This window comes from Indicator indicator, chromosome 13 (assembly GCF_027791375.1).
Source record: "Indicator indicator isolate 239-I01 chromosome 13, UM_Iind_1.1, whole genome shotgun sequence".
Lineage (NCBI taxonomy): Eukaryota > Metazoa > Chordata > Aves > Piciformes > Indicatoridae > Indicator > Indicator indicator.
Window position 1 is genome coordinate 22,422,992 of NC_072022.1, and position 15,233 is coordinate 22,438,224.

Below are 15,233 nucleotides of genomic sequence, written 5' to 3' on the forward strand. Positions count from 1 at the left end.
CAGCAGCATGCTAAGTGCTTTGAAGATATGATGGAAGACAAAGTCCCTGCCTAAAGAGCTTAATATTCATATTTTATTCAAAATTAAAAAAAAAATCCATACTTTGAGTCAGTAAGATACTGGATTAAAAAGGCTTTTCTCCTTAAATTGGCTCACAGAAATATAACCCCCTGAAGGGAATGAAGGAAACAGCTGCAGAGGGAAGGGAGCCAGCACTACCGAGTACAAAGCGACTTTCAGCTGCCTCATTCAGAGCTGCACTTTCAGCCTCAGCCTGGGGTCCTCACAGACACTTTTATCCCTGGGAACTCAGCTGGGACTAGAGAGGACTGAATCTTCTGTGCCCCCCTGCAAGGAATTCCCTGCTCCATCTGGGATGGGGGAACCAGGGGCAGTGTGTTGGGGATGTAGTCTTCGGATCTGCCAGCTCTAATGGCAGCTCTTGATATCAGAACCAAATCAAATGACTCTTTGCTTTTGTCAGAAGCCAAGAGTGTAAAACACACAGTTCCTCAGTTCTGACTGTCGTGCACAGAGAGCACTATTCCCAATGTTTTGTCACAGTACAATTATTTGCTATTTCTGTGTGCAGGACATCACAGTGTTAAGCATAGTTTATTAATTATTCATGAACAAAGGAACATTAAATTACAGCACATGAAGAAATCTTTTGGAAAAGCTGGTATTTCTGCCTTGGGTATACTAGAAGTTTAGTGGAAGTAGGATACTTTTACCATAATCAGAGAATGTTAGGGGTTGGAAGGAACCTACAGAGATCATCGAGTTCAACCCTTCTGCCGAAGCAGGATCACCTAGGGCAGGCCACACAGGAACTCATCCAGATGAGTTTTGAAAGTCTTCAGAGTAGACTTCATGACCTCTCTGGGCAGCCTGTTCCAGTGCTCCATCACCCTCACCATAAAGAACTGTCTCCTTGTTTTGAGGTGGAACCTTCTGTGTTCTAGCTTGTACCCATTGTTCCTTGTCCTATCACTGGGCACCATCAAACAGAGACTGGCACCTTCATCTTGACATCCACTCCTAAGATATTTATAGATGTCGATAAGAACCCTTCTCAACCTTCTTTTCTCAAGACTAAACAGCTCCAGTTCTCTCAGTCTTTCTTCACAGGAGAGTTGTTCAAGTCCCACAACCATCTTTGTAGCTCTCTGTTGGACTCTCTCCAGCAGATCCCTGTCTCTCTGGGCAACAGTGAGAGTGAAATGGAGCACAGTGCTCAGGGAGGGAGGGAACAGCAAAAGCAGCTAATATGTTTTTGAGGAGAGGAAGTCAGACCCACCATTACAAGTTAATGGTTGTGAAGTGAAGCTGACAAGAGTTTTGAAGCCAGAGGTTCCAGCTTGTTGTGGAATTTTAATGTGTTTCCACATGAGTGATATTTGGTTAGATATTGTAAGCACAGTACTGGAAAATTAGGATTAGCAAATGAGAAAATTAAACTGAAAATTGAGCAAAGAGATTTGAAAGTAGATGTCAGTGCTTCAGTCATGATGGGCTTTGCCCTTCAAGGATTTTTTTTTTTTAATAGTCTCTGAATTCTTATTGGATTTCAAATTGTTTCCATTACAGAAGCTAGGGATTTTGCAAGGGGTTATAAAAGACCAGTAACAGAACAACAGCAGAAGAAATACAGGTTGAAAGTTTTAACTTAATGATCTCTCTTTGGTGAAATACTCCTCACAGATAAAATTTCTGGTCTTCATTCCTGGCCACCACACAATGACAAAAACACTTAACACAAACCTCACTGAGCCTCTCCCAGCTCTTAAGAAAACCTCTGCTACATGGCCAATGTATTTGCTGGGTTAATCATTTCTGAAACCCAAGTGAGAGACCAAGAGACTGCTCAGGCAGACGCAGGACATAAACAACTCTGGCTATTAGCTGCACAGTAGAGAAATCACTCAGAGGTGGCAGGCGGAGGAGATGGGTCCACCATGGACCCCAGCTTATGCCAACATGCCTCAGCACCTGCACTGGAGCACCCTGCCAAATGTGCTGTGCTAAATTCACTTCCCAACAATGGGACTTTGATTAGCACAGGAGTTGGGACGCTGTGCAAACCAGCCTCGTGCTGACGCTGAAATGACCCAGACAGCTCATATATGAGAAGTGGAAAAAGCAACAAGCATTAGTAAAGGAAAACAGCAGGTTGTGCATAGCCCCAGTGACTGTCAGTTTATTGTCTTTGCTATGAAGATCTGGAAGATCTGACATTTTTTTGTATTGGTTCTCAAGGAACATTGCAAGAATACTAGAGACAGGGGAAAAGAGATGCAGAGCAGTCCGGTAACTTACCACGGCAGTACGTACCGAGTCAAAATTACATCCCAGGCTTCCCTCTCCTACTTGTGAGGTTAGACCACGCTGATTTTATCAGCAAGGTCATTTTAGCACCCACACTTAATCCAAAATCTAGTCTGATGTTTGTTTAGGAGATTTGAGTAATCTCTTTAAGAGAATTAACAAGGGCTGAAGTCCTAAGGAACGATATCGCAGCCCTGTCTAGAGCATGAGGATCTGAGGTCAGAGCTGGGTGAAGGGGTTTTTTTAAGGCAGTGTAGAAACAAATTAAATTCTCTTCAGAGCCAGCCAGGTTATGGAGTATGAGGCACAAAGCCTGCAAATGACTTTAGGTTGCTTTTGAGTTTATTTGTCTGGCTACCCTGGTAGCAATCCATGATGGAGTACTGATAGCATGATATGCAGAGGGGCTTGCTCTGACAGGTTTCCTCTCTGAGCCTCACAGACCAGCAGCCAGTGGCCAAACATCATCTGAATGTTGTGCTGCCTTTTCCAACATCACCATATGCTGCCTGTTGGTCCTTCACAGTACAGCCCTGACCCTGGAGTTGTGAGCTGGGAGCTAACTTCTAGTTGATGGAGTGGGTGGGAAAATTCAGTGAAACAAGAGCCATTGGTGCTCAAATGCCAAGCTGTTAAATCTTCAGTCAGTCTTAGTTCAGAAATCATTTTTACAAATGATTAGAAAGATAATCAGAGGATTTAATGTCAAATGCTCACTTGAGGCTCTTGGCTTAAATTTTGGGAAGGGCTTTGAGGATTTGGCTTTGAATCCTTGCCTCTAAAGCTATGCTGTGTACTCTGGTTGGATAGGACTAAAATAGACCATTTTCTACACGTTCTCATCTGAGAATATGTGGCTAACATCACACAAGATTAGCTCTTCTCTTACAGATTGGTCCAAGAAAATAATGAAAATCCCTCAAAAGCAGCATTCCCACAAGACTCCTATCATGTCAGGCAGAACGGTCACCTAGCAGCTCCTGGCATTTTTGTACTATTAACCCTTACTTCCTTTTCCTTCCCAGAAGGCTGCTGATTTCTTTAACTAGATCCAGAAACAAAGAACAACATCCTGGCCTGTGGGGGTGGATGCTGCGGATGCTCATCTCAGGCACCCTGCTGTTTCACAGCTGGCAGCAACAGATAAAATTATCAGTCATCTGAGCCAAGGTTCACCAGATGCAATCACATCCCACTTAGAGGCAAAGTTGGACTAGTGCAGCCTTAAGAGTAGAGGTAGGTTTGGGTATTATCTCAGCTTCCAAGCTTTGGACTAAAAGAAAGTTTGGAACGTAACTGGGAATTCCGAGGCCAAAGACCCCAAATGTAAAAGCACAATAATGCAGCAGCCATTAATCACTGCTTAAAGTCACTTAAGGATATGATGAGCCAAAGAAGGTGTCCTGTCAGAGTGGGTGCTCTGGCATAAGCAGTGGAGATCCTGCAGATGCCCTGGTGGGGCTGAATGTAAGCCCTCAAATGTTAAATAATTATCTTTGCCCTTGCAAATTTCTGTAGTAAGAAAGATTTAAAAGAAAACAGCCATCTGCTTCAGGAAAGACAGCATGCAATGATCAGCCTTCACTGGTTACCAACGTAGTAAGACAGGGAAGCAAACAAAATGGGACCAGGCAGCCTAAATCCTGACTGCAGGAACTCAGCCCTGCCTGTGCTTTCTCAGTAATTTACATTCACAGAACAAAACCTGCCTAGCATCCTTCCAAGTGTCCCAACAGGAGGCAGGAGTCAGAGGTCACAGCACTGGAAATACCCAGGTGCTGGGGGCTCAGGCAAGCACTAACCATCAGCTCCCTCTACTTGGATGACTGCTGGCGGTGCCTTGGACTTTTTCTGAAGCTTCTGAAACTGCCTGACAGGAAATGGAAAAATAGGCAGTCCAGCTCCTACTGCATGGGAAAACAAAACAAGCCCCCAGCCAGCAGAACAGGAGAGGAAACAGAGGACACATGGCACTTCCAGCTTTTTCACTGCTGTGTGGAAGTGGACGTGAGAAATGACCCCCACTGCTTAAGCCCTAACCCTTAGACACTTTCTTCTATTAATGGCAGATGGAAAATCTTCAGGTCTGAAAGTGTAGTGGCAATACATCACAGCAAGGCTTGCAGAGTAAACAAGTCATTGAATGCTTGTTTCTTCAGTTCAGTACATCTTGATGTACCATTCCTTTCACCTGAAACTCTACCAGCCCCCTGAGATCCATTCCAGATCTAGTCTAAGGCAACACTGAACAGGTATTGCCCAAACTAAGGGATCTGTGAGACTGCCAAAGAAAAACACTGGGGTAAGAAATGGCAGTTGGTGCTGCCCAGCTCAAAGGTCTCACTGGAGTTCCAAGAAGGGGCAGAATTTGGCTCAGCTCAGCCATATCTTCTCATGATCCATCAGAAGAGCTCCAGGCTATGCTGGAGATCTGCGAGGCTCTGAAAGCTCAACTAAGCTTTTGTGTGATTATCCAGATGGAGCTATAAGTACAAATATATAATCTGTTAACATTAATGAAAGGATCACAGGATATTAGGGAAACACTAAGGAAAGGACCTCCAAAGATCATCGAGTCCAACCCCCCTGGCAGAGCAGGACCATAGAATCTAGCACAGGTCCTACAGGGATGCATCCATATGGGTCTTGAAAGACTCCAGAGAAGGAGACTCCACAACCTCTCTGGGCAGCCTGTTCCAGTGCTCTGTGATCCTCACAGTGAAGAAATTCCTCCTCACGTTGAGGTGGAACTTCCTGTGCTGTACTTTACATCCATTGCCCCTTGTCCCATCACAGGGTGCAAGTGAGAAGAGGCTGTCCCTTCCTTCTTGACCCCCAGCCCTCAGATATTTATAACATTTATTAAATCCCCTCTCAGTCTTCTCTTCTCCAGACTAAACAGCCCCAGGTGTCTCAGCCTCTCCTCACAGGGCAGTGCTCCAGTCCCTTCATCATCCTAGTAGCTCTCTGTTGGACTCTCTCAAGTAGATCCCTGTCCCTCTTGAACTGGGGAGCCCAGAACTGGATGCAATACTCCAAATGAGGTCTCACCATGCTACTGCCAGCAAAGATATTAATAGAGATGTCCTCCTGCTAGTGTTTTTTAATATTGACTACTATTAATTAGTAAATTTTCACACGTGTTTCATAAAGGCATTCCTTAGCAAGTTTGTGCAGTTCACTTTCCAGTCATGACTCACTCCTCACTCTAAGCAGCAAAGCCCAAGTGACCCAGCCCTGGTGAGCACACAGAAGCAGTTTCCTTAGCAACACGAGCCACTTGAAAACATCCAAAACGTCTTCTGCCTCCTGCTCACTGTTCCTTGAAGTCGTTGCTAAACAACTTCAAGGTTTGTAAGGCCAGGCTGGATGGAGATCTGAGCAACCTCATCCAGTGTGAGGTGTGGAAAGAGGGTTGGAACTGGATGATCTTTGAGGTCTCTTCCAACCCTGACAGTTCTATGATTCTGTAAGTGGATTCTAAACTTCTTACCTGGATTTCAGAGGTACAATAAACATAGCACAAAGCAAAACCTTTACTTTGCAAGCAAGTTAACTTTTGCTTCTGCCCTGACTTCAAGCATGATAGGAAAAATATTTTTTTTCTACTATGTCATGACCAAACACTACCTGGGCTCATGAAAAACCTGAAGGAGGTAGCTCCTAAGTCCTCAGCTGATATCAATTGCAATCAGGGGTCTGTTAAATTTAATGCAGCTGTAGCAATTCAGAGCCATAGGACCAGCACCTGGTGGGTGTTTGTGAGTACCAGATAAATAGTTCACCTAGTCAGTGTGGCTGTGCTTTTGGGGTGCTTTTGTGGAGCTTTTTGTTAAGATGTTTTGAAGAAAGTAGTTCTTGGGAGGTATTGGACTGAAGAAAGGAAGAAGGTGTTTGGAAACAAGCAGCAAAATTACTCTTTGTACGTTCAAGGTATGTTTAGTAGCCTGAACTGTTTTCTTTTTACTTGTGTATTGTTATAGTACCTTTGCTCCTTGTGTTGCACCCTTCTTGGATAAAGTAGATTTATTGTATTGCATCAAAATGCCAATTTTTTGCTTGATATAATCTGCATTAAAGTCCAGTAGGGCTGAGTGTATGTGCCTTCCTGCCTGTGTAGGTATGTGACTGTGGAAGAACTGTGCAGAAATGAGTGTATTGATTTATGCCTATCACTGTCTGACAAGAGCAGATGGGGGTCTCAGTGTTTCAGTCTAGCTGGTGGACTGTACTGAACACAGCCTGGTCCTGCTGCTTTTATGTATGAGTTATCTTTGATGCAGCCAAGTCACTTTTGAAGTGCTGTAGAAGGTGAAACAGAGCCAGCTTTATAGGCAGTAATGACAGAATGGTATTGTTTAGGCTAAAATGAGTCAATATTTGGAAAAATTCCACTCTTAGTAATAAGGCCTTGCCTGAGGGAAGCTGATCAGTGCTGTCTGTAAGGAGAAAGTCTGTAGCAGATGTAAGAGTGAGTTAGTAGGGAGAGATAGAGTCCAAGTGCTTTTGTGTCCACCAAGAGGCAGTGCTGGAGGTGCATGAACATAGGGATGCAGCCAGAAGTGAGATGTGGGTACTGAATCATCTGCAACTGGGAAAATAAGGTAGAGGAATAGAGATCCAGTTGCAAATCACATAAGGCATGAAGCGCTGGTGGTGTGAGGGGATGAGAATATAATCATAGAGGCACAGAGTCAATGTGGCATAGCCACAGCCAAGGAAGAAAAGACAAATTTAGAGAAGGTGTGAAATTGCAGGGATTTTAGGTTTTGGGGAGCTTGTCCCCAGTGTAGCCCTTGATGGTGATTCTGTCCCCACCCCACCAGCCCAGCATGAAGCTTGCCTGACCTGCCTTTTCAGAGCTGCTAGCTCTTGCTGGTATCAGATGGACAAGGCTCTAGCTGTGTCCTATAAAGCTGACAGCAATAATGAATGATAATCCATATTTCTGTAATGCCTTTTTCCTCAGAACACTTACCAACATGGTATTGACAAATCTGAGGGCTGGATTTCAGCCAGTTTATTGAAGCAGCAGCAGCAGTTTGGCCATGATCCTACAACTGGGAGCCCTAGTCCTTAATGCTTTTGATCAGGGATGGGGAATTGCTTTTCCTTCTCCCTGCTCACTGTCTCCTCCAAATAACTTTACAGCTACGTGTTGTATATCTAGGACTGTCTAGAGAGTCCTTAAGGATGTTAACTGCTCAACCTTAACACCTAGTTGGTCTCAGCTTGATGCTCAAACTGCAAAGCCATCTCCTCTAGTTGAACAAGTGTATGTGTTCTAATCAGTTATAGAATGGGAGCAGCTGTCTGTAGTACCAGACAGCAGATCTAATGACACATTGCTGGAGGAGTTCTGGGCTAGACTATAGCAGACTTAAATACAACTCCAAGAGAGCTGATTTTGCTAGTTTAGCAGCAATTACAAACAACTGAGAAATAAATGAGTCGTCTTTCTATCCTTGGTCCATTGCACAGCCAGAACTTCTAGTTATTTGTGGGCTTGAATATTTTATTGACCATTGTGTTCCTTGGCATGAACTGGATTTTCAGCCTCCAGGTTCATGGCCATTAACCATGGTGAAAACAAGTGTGATGCATTTGTCTCACTTAATGAGTTTGCCTATGGAAGCTGCAGATGGTTTGATTGACTTACGGTTGTGGCAGTTGCCTACAAAAATGTCCAGTCTGGAATGGTTGCTTGCTTCTGTGACATGATATTCCCTCCTGCAGATGCTGGGCACTTGACTAGGCTGTGGCTTTCTGGTTTCCTTAGTGAAAATTGCTGTCTCTGGGTTGAGAGTGTGGTTGTAAGGATAAAAAGGAGGTGAATTAAACTGATCTGAACCTTTATGGTGGATTCTGGTAGAGCTCTTCAGCTCAAAATTTTTGCCTTGCTTTCTCTGAGCCCTCTGATTGTCACTTGCTGGTCTTTTTGATTCAACAGCATAAAATGAAACAGTCCTGATCTGTACTGCATGAGTAAGGATGGTGAGAGCTGAGGCTTTCAAGCACCTGATGTGTATGCAAAGGAGCCTAAATGCACTTCAGACAGCGACTACACTAAAGACTACTTTAAATCCATGAGTGTGGGCCTGAGTGGAGTTTGAACAAGCTGTGTGCTTATGCAATTAAGGCAAAGCTGTGCTGCTTCTTGAGCACTTACAGCACTTGAGAGGGACACAGACAGGTCAGCTAACTGCTATGTGGTCATCTACTTAATCCTCAGATGGAGAAAAATCGGCACCTTTGCTGCATGGAAGAAGCAGTGAGTTTGTCTTAGGCTGTGCAAGTTGCAGGCTCGGATCCTGAGGAGTGACTTTCAGCAGCACCTGTGTTCTTGTTTTGCTTGTGGTGTTTCCTATTTTTCTGGATCAGGAGGCTGCAATCCATTCCAAAAATACCAGGAGTTGAGTTTGAGTGCATGAGATGTGGAGTGGATGTGTACTTGAAGGAAAAATATTTTGAAAGAAGTATCCATCTTGTAATCACTGTAGAAGATTGACACAACAAGGGACTGGTTTTGCCACTGCATGAAACAGACAGCAAGGGGGGAAAAAAACTTCCAGATTTTTTTTCCAGCTTTTCTGTTTGGAGGCAACCAAGCACCTTCCTTGCCTGCTTTTGTCTCCTGTAGATAAGGCAGAGCTGTAACTGCCTATGGATATAGAAAATTACTATTTTGCAGGTATCTGAAAACAGTTCTCTTTTGGTCTTGAGTCTGTTATTTCACTTCTGGGGATGTTAATATTTTGTACACCAAGCCATATTTTAATGACTAAAATATGTATGTTTCACTAGTGAGACAATTATTTAAAGTAGTGTAACTTCTGTTAACCAGTAAAAAAAGTAGCACTAAATGGTTCTGATGGTTTGACTGTTGACTTGTTTGGAGGTGGTTGGAAGCAAACTACTCCTCAGATCCACACATTGCTACAGCTCTGGACCCAATGCAGAAGGGAAAAACCATGGGATGGAGGGCAGAGGGATGGGGAAGGTGTGGATAAAGTAGTTTGTGGTGTCAGATGTAGCATCTCAGAGGACAGCTGGGCCAAAGTTATGCCTTGTCAATTAGTAATGGACCTAACTAGTCTATTGGGAGAAAATGTTATTTTAATTTTACTATTGCATCTTTTTAACAATTCCAAATTTAACCGTGTATATGAGCAGAAATGGTTCTAGGGCTGTTCAGCACAGTGGGTTGGTTGTGAGTTTTCCTAGGCTCATGGAAAAAGAAGGAAAAACCCTGCTGAGACTGACAAAATAGCTGGCTTTTCCCCCATACCCAGACTAGCACCAGGAGCTTATCCTCCCATGTGCTTGCCCCCTCTCATTTTTGTGCTGTCTCCTCCCCCTAATTTAATGTATACAGCAGGAAAGAGCTTGTGGGTGTTCCCTCTCACCTCCTGTGAGATTGCTTGTTGCCAGATGTTCAAGCCTCCCTATGCTGCCTGGCAGAGCCCTTGATGGTATTCAAGATCTTTGTGGAGCTTGCAGTGTGCTGGGGAGGACCAGCAGAATCTACTGACCCATGTGGAATTAACTCTGTAAAGCTGGACAGAGACTATTGTCCTAAACCCTGTGCAGACTGGGAGGAGAGAGGGCTGGAGAGAGGGTGAGAGGGAAGGAGAAGTCTTTTCCTTCCACACCAAGAGCTTGTGCTGATGGCAAATGCCATCCAGAAGCAACCTTTGCCTCCTAATGTTGACCTGCTAATAGCTGGGAGGCAGCCTGCAGCGCTGAGTCCTGGCAGGTCTGCCAGCAGCAGCAGGATGCTTTCTGTCAGGCTCACCTACCTCTGAAACTTCCAGTGCTTCTCTCTCCAAGCCACACAGCTTCACTCAGAGACAGTTAACTGTGTGCTAGCAGAGACAGACTTTGGTTTTAAGCAGAATAAACTTATGGGTGGACATGGATGGGCTCAAGATATCCCTGAGATTGTTTTTCATTCTTCCCTTGTATGAGACACGTTGTCTCACCACCAGCAGCAGAATTAGAAACAGAGTCAAAAAAAAAAAAGACAGTTTTCTAGGCTTGTCACATCTGTAGTGTGGAGGGCTACTGATCAATTCACATAAACCCTGTACAGAAGCTAATTGCTGAGAAACAGTGGGATCTTTCAAAGCTCTGATTAAAGGCAATTTAAAATCTCTACTTATATTAGCAAAGGCATAAAGCTGCTGCTGGACCGCATACCAGTTAGCAAGACCAGCTTACCAATTGAGGGGTGCAGCTGACCTGGGTTATAAATGGGCATCTCTGCTGAGCAAATTGGGAGTTAAACTGCCTGGCATTGTGTAGAAAATCTGGCCTGTTATCCCTTCTGCACAGCCCTGGCAGTGCAGCTGGGAAATGGTACTTCTGAGCACTAAGTGGCAGGTGTGGACCTGTGCTGAAAGGTGAGTGTGGGGCTAAGTGAAGCCAACTTGATTTGGCCCCAGCCCAGCCAAGAATGTCAATGTGTGCCTGAGGCTGTCTGTGGGGCTGCAGCAGGAGTGCAGGCTTACAGTTCTCTACTGGAGGAGCTTTACCTAAATAACAAATCATTTTCTAACTCCATGCTTTCCTCCTTGCTTTGTTTCTGGTGAAACACCTATTGACACTGTGTTCCCTCATACTCTTGTTGCTACAAATATTTCACCCATCAGTGTTTACCTCTACATGGGCACACAGAAGTGAGTCCCTTTCTAAGTTTTGTCACAGTTCAACTGGCCCTTATAATTATTCCTGTAAAAGTGCACCCTATCATCTCTGCTGTAGACCTCTAGTTAAATGCATGTTAAAATCTAGGGTCGAGCCACCTGGCAGTAAATTAATGGTCCATAATGTAGCTACTGCTGTGATGCCTCTCTTCCATTAAGAGAGGCAATGTTGCTCTAAGTGGCTTATATGCCCAGAATAATGGTCCTTGTGGCTCACATCTGCACAGGGGAGAAGATGCTTGTTGCATTTAAAAAATGATCCAAAAGGCATTGCTCATGCAATGAGCAACAAGACCAAATGGCTTTTCTTAAGGGGGACTCTCATGAGAGTGGGGGCTTCTAGCATGTCCCCTATATATCATTTCAGAGGGGTTCACACAGACCCTTCACTGATTTGGTGCTGCTGCCTCTGCCTGCCCATCACCTGGAGGGTTATGGCAAGCGTCAATACTTCTGTTTGTAGCCTCTGAACAAGCATGCAAAACCCAGGAGACTCCTTTGCCACTACTGCCCCTCTGCTGGTACAACATGCAGCAGCTGTCTATTGGCACACTTCTTTACCAAATCATTCTTCAATATAAAGGAGAGAATTGTTGGCTGGTTCTGGACACATGCAATACTCTGTTCTGCTGGGCTACCTCTGGGGTTTTGGATAGTAGCCTGGAAGGCACGGTTCAGTCCTCAGCATTGGAGTCTCCCCAACACCCTGCTACTTGGCATGCTAAGTGGCACAGAAAGGGGGTGACTTCTGGTTTGTCTAGAGGAAAAAGAGTACAAAAGGAAATAAAAGACATTTACCATCTTTGAAGGTAGGAAGGGTGCTGAGGCCTTCTGCTTTCCTTTCCCATTGCTGTGTTCCTTGTCTTTCTTGGGCCCCATGTTGCAAGTCCTATGCTCCCATCTGAAGAGCACTGGCTGCTGGCTCCCTCCAGAGCCCATTGACGCAATCTGGGTCATTCAGAGAAGGTTGTCAGGAAGGATCCTGCGCCTCCCTGCTGTGCCAGCACTGAGCTTTGCCTTCCAGGGTGTGCCAGGGGCTGGGTTGGTCCTGAGTCCTGCTCCCAAACGTGACTCTCTCAGCGGACTGCAGCCTCAGGACTCCTGGGGCATACCCTGGGGTGACCAGCTAAGGTAAGGCAATGCTGGGGCACTGCATTGGGGTCATGGGAGAAATACCCTGTGGGATCCATCTAAGCACTCTTTAGGTGGGGAGGAGACAACAGCTGAAGATAGCACAGAGTATCCCTGTGAGGTAAAATCCACCTGCCCTGCCAAGGGGCTGCTGGTGTATTAAGGGGATTTCTAGCAAGGCAAGAAAGCCCTCCTGGGGAAAGACAAGATTTTTTTCAAGTGGGACTGAATGGGCTATGACTGAGAACTAATCTGTATGGCTGCTTCATGAGTTTCCCCAGTGCTTGGACTCTGTACTCAGCAGCAGACACTGTATGTGCTGAGAATAACTGATTTCTAAAAACACCATCTAAGAGTATATGCATAGAGACATCCAGAGCATGCTACATCCGTTTCTTTGTATTTTAGCTTTATCTGTAACAAAACCTCTCCCTGTGCAGATGCCAGTGTAATACTGAGGGACCAGATGTGCTGTCAAGCACCATAGCTTAGTGGAGGCCATCCTTCACCTGCCAGTTCATGTTCTTCATGAAACCCCACCTCTTTCCTTTGACCTTATTCTAGGTGTTTACACAGACAAATGCTTGTGGCAACAAACCTCATGCCCAAACCACTGGTTAGATCGTTGTCAACCTCCTACTCGTTTACTGCAGTGAAAACCTGCAAGCAAAGGCAGAACGCAGGGATTGCTCCAGCCCAGGGACCACATCAAACAGGGGTTCTGTGTTACTGTTAGCTCCTGTATTCAGGGGCTATATGTTACTGTTGTTAGCTCCTGTATTCAGACCAGCTTTGCTGCATAGCAAAAGTCACATGAGCAATGAATTTCCAAGGCTTTCCAGACTAAAGTCAAGTTCCTGTCCAGACACTTTCTGTTCAGCTGCAGGTTTTTATCCAAATAATCTTGATGCTCCCAGCCTCAGATTCTCCATGTGTAGATCCCTAACTTGCCCATTTGCTATTTTTGCATTAAAAGTCCTGTGCATGTTATGGATCCTGTTCTAGGAGCTGCTGCCTGTACACATTTGGAAAAAACACACTCTGAGTGCTTTTTGGGGAATATGGATATAGCCCCAGGCTGGAACAATGGCACTGTGGCATAGCAGGATGTTTGGAAGCTGGAGAGTGTGTGAAAGTTTATACTCTGCCCATGGGAAGTTTGTGTGCAGTTACTGTTTTCTCAACCCTTCCTTGTTTTCAATGCAAACATAGAAATTACTTCAGCTTTACCCTAAAGTGAATAAAGGTAATAAATATGAAGTCAAATAAGACCCAACAGTGCATGAAAGCTGGTAGCCTGTTTTAATTTGTTGCTACTACACCTTTAATTTGACTAGCACAGTTGGCAGCACAGCAAGTGAGGCTGTACAAGCCCCTGTGTGTGAAGTTGGAGGGGGGTTGGACAGTGAGTTACCCACTGGCTATAAGCCATGGCTTGGAATTTCCTGATATTTTTTTTTTGTGTTGCTGAAAGTAGTTTGCTGTCAGCAAGTATTTCTTGTGCCCCTTCCCTATGCTGTTTTCAGTCTTTATTGCATCATTCTGGAGTGTTTTGTTTTCCCAGTGAGGCTTATGGAGCTCTCTAAGTTGTCTCCCTCTTCCCTCCACCCCACCCCCATAATAACATCACAATATGCATCACTAAATAATTACTGTAAGCTTCTAGCTCCAGATCACAAATACAGTTAATTCACCCCTTAGATGAGCAAGAGAAATTTCTTTTTCAAAAAAGCACTTCAAAGTGTTTGCCTATAAAATGTCTTTCACTCAAATCCTTGGGTAATGCCTGGCTCATGCCAGCCTCTTGTCACAAGTGACCACTCTAGGAAATCCTTTTCTAGGGTGCCTTTAACTGTAAAGCCTGAATTTGCTCTAATGCACACACACCATCCCCCTTAATCTTCACTCCCCAACACTTCACAGCAGCTCTCCAGGCTCTTGGCACCAGCCCCATCCCAAATGCCTCAGCATGTCCTACAACTTCCCCGGTAAGGATCCAGGTTTACCTTAGCAGCAGTGGAGCAGCAGTACCCGAAATGGAGATTTCAATGGGATCTGACAGGGAGATTTTCCTTCTCATCTACATACTTCTGTAGTTTCCACCTTTGGGAAAGCAGCCTATCTACAAGCAGAAGGTTTCCATATATCTTGCCTCTTGAGGTCTCCAAATATTTCTTGCTCCTCTTTGCAGTTCCCAGGCAGTTAGAGTTGCTCTGTGCTCTTAAACAGAGGTGAAGCACCAGCGTTCAGTAATTATTCAGAAATGAGGTGCCAGAAGGAAGTAGCTGCACAGACCCTCTGAATAAAGTCAGCCCCAAAAAGCTGAACTTTCTCTCTCCAAACTTTATTTCATGAAGATCCTTATCCCCACCTTTATAAAAACTTCTGTTCCCATCTGCTCTGCCTGAGCATCCCTGGCTGCCTGGGCTCCTCCGGGGCATGCCGGCCATCTCCGCGAGGTTGGGCTGCTCGGTGCGGAGTCGGTGCCTTTGCTGTCATTTGGTGAAGCTCATGCCTCTCACCTGCTCCTCAGAAGAAAACTGCAGGAGTCGGGCAGGAAAGTGGGCTTGGGGTTCAGGCAGTCCCAATATTGTGCACAGCCTGTGGCTGGCACACAGGTAGGGAGCACCTTGGCCGTGCAACCTTTACTTTCTGAAATGCCAGGGCTGTGTAGAAGCAGCTGTGCAGCTCTTTCTCCAGCACTCACTCATCCCTGTGTATCCTTGCATGTGCCAGTGAGAAATCAGGGGCTTCCCAGCCTTTCCCTCAGTCACCTCCATCGGACCACTTTGTCCTTGGGTGGTATTTGCTCTTTTCTGAGTCAAGAGCGTGCCGGAGAGATGCTCCTGTTCAGCTCAGGCTGCTTGCTGATTTCCCACGCTGTGTGCTAGCTGTTTGTTCCTATGGCAAAAATAAAAGCTGCTTTTGCTGGCCTGGCCCATAGTTGGTTGTGATAGGATTTTTTTTTTCTTCCCTGTTTAAAATGTAAGATCTTACAAATTAAGAAGCTACAGTCTGTCTAGATCTTATACCAGTCAGTCTCTGATTCATCAGAGTATCTCCTTGGTA

At 45.1% G+C, this 15,233-nt stretch overlaps 1 protein-coding gene across 1 annotated transcript in view; it reads right to left on the minus strand.

The window, feature by feature from the left end:
- LOC128970749 (calcium-activated potassium channel subunit beta-2) overlaps positions 1–14,244 on the minus strand; it is a 53,191-nt gene extending 38,947 nt beyond the window's left edge. Inside the window, exons 1-2 of the mRNA XM_054386086.1 lie at positions 14,171–14,244; positions 11,832–11,981 (exon numbers count right to left, since the gene is read on the minus strand). Of these exons, the coding sequence (XP_054242061.1) occupies positions 11,832–11,981; positions 14,171–14,244 (224 nt within the window). The remainder of the gene's footprint in view (positions 1–11,831; positions 11,982–14,170) is intronic.
- Positions 14,245–15,233: the final 989 nt, after the last annotated feature.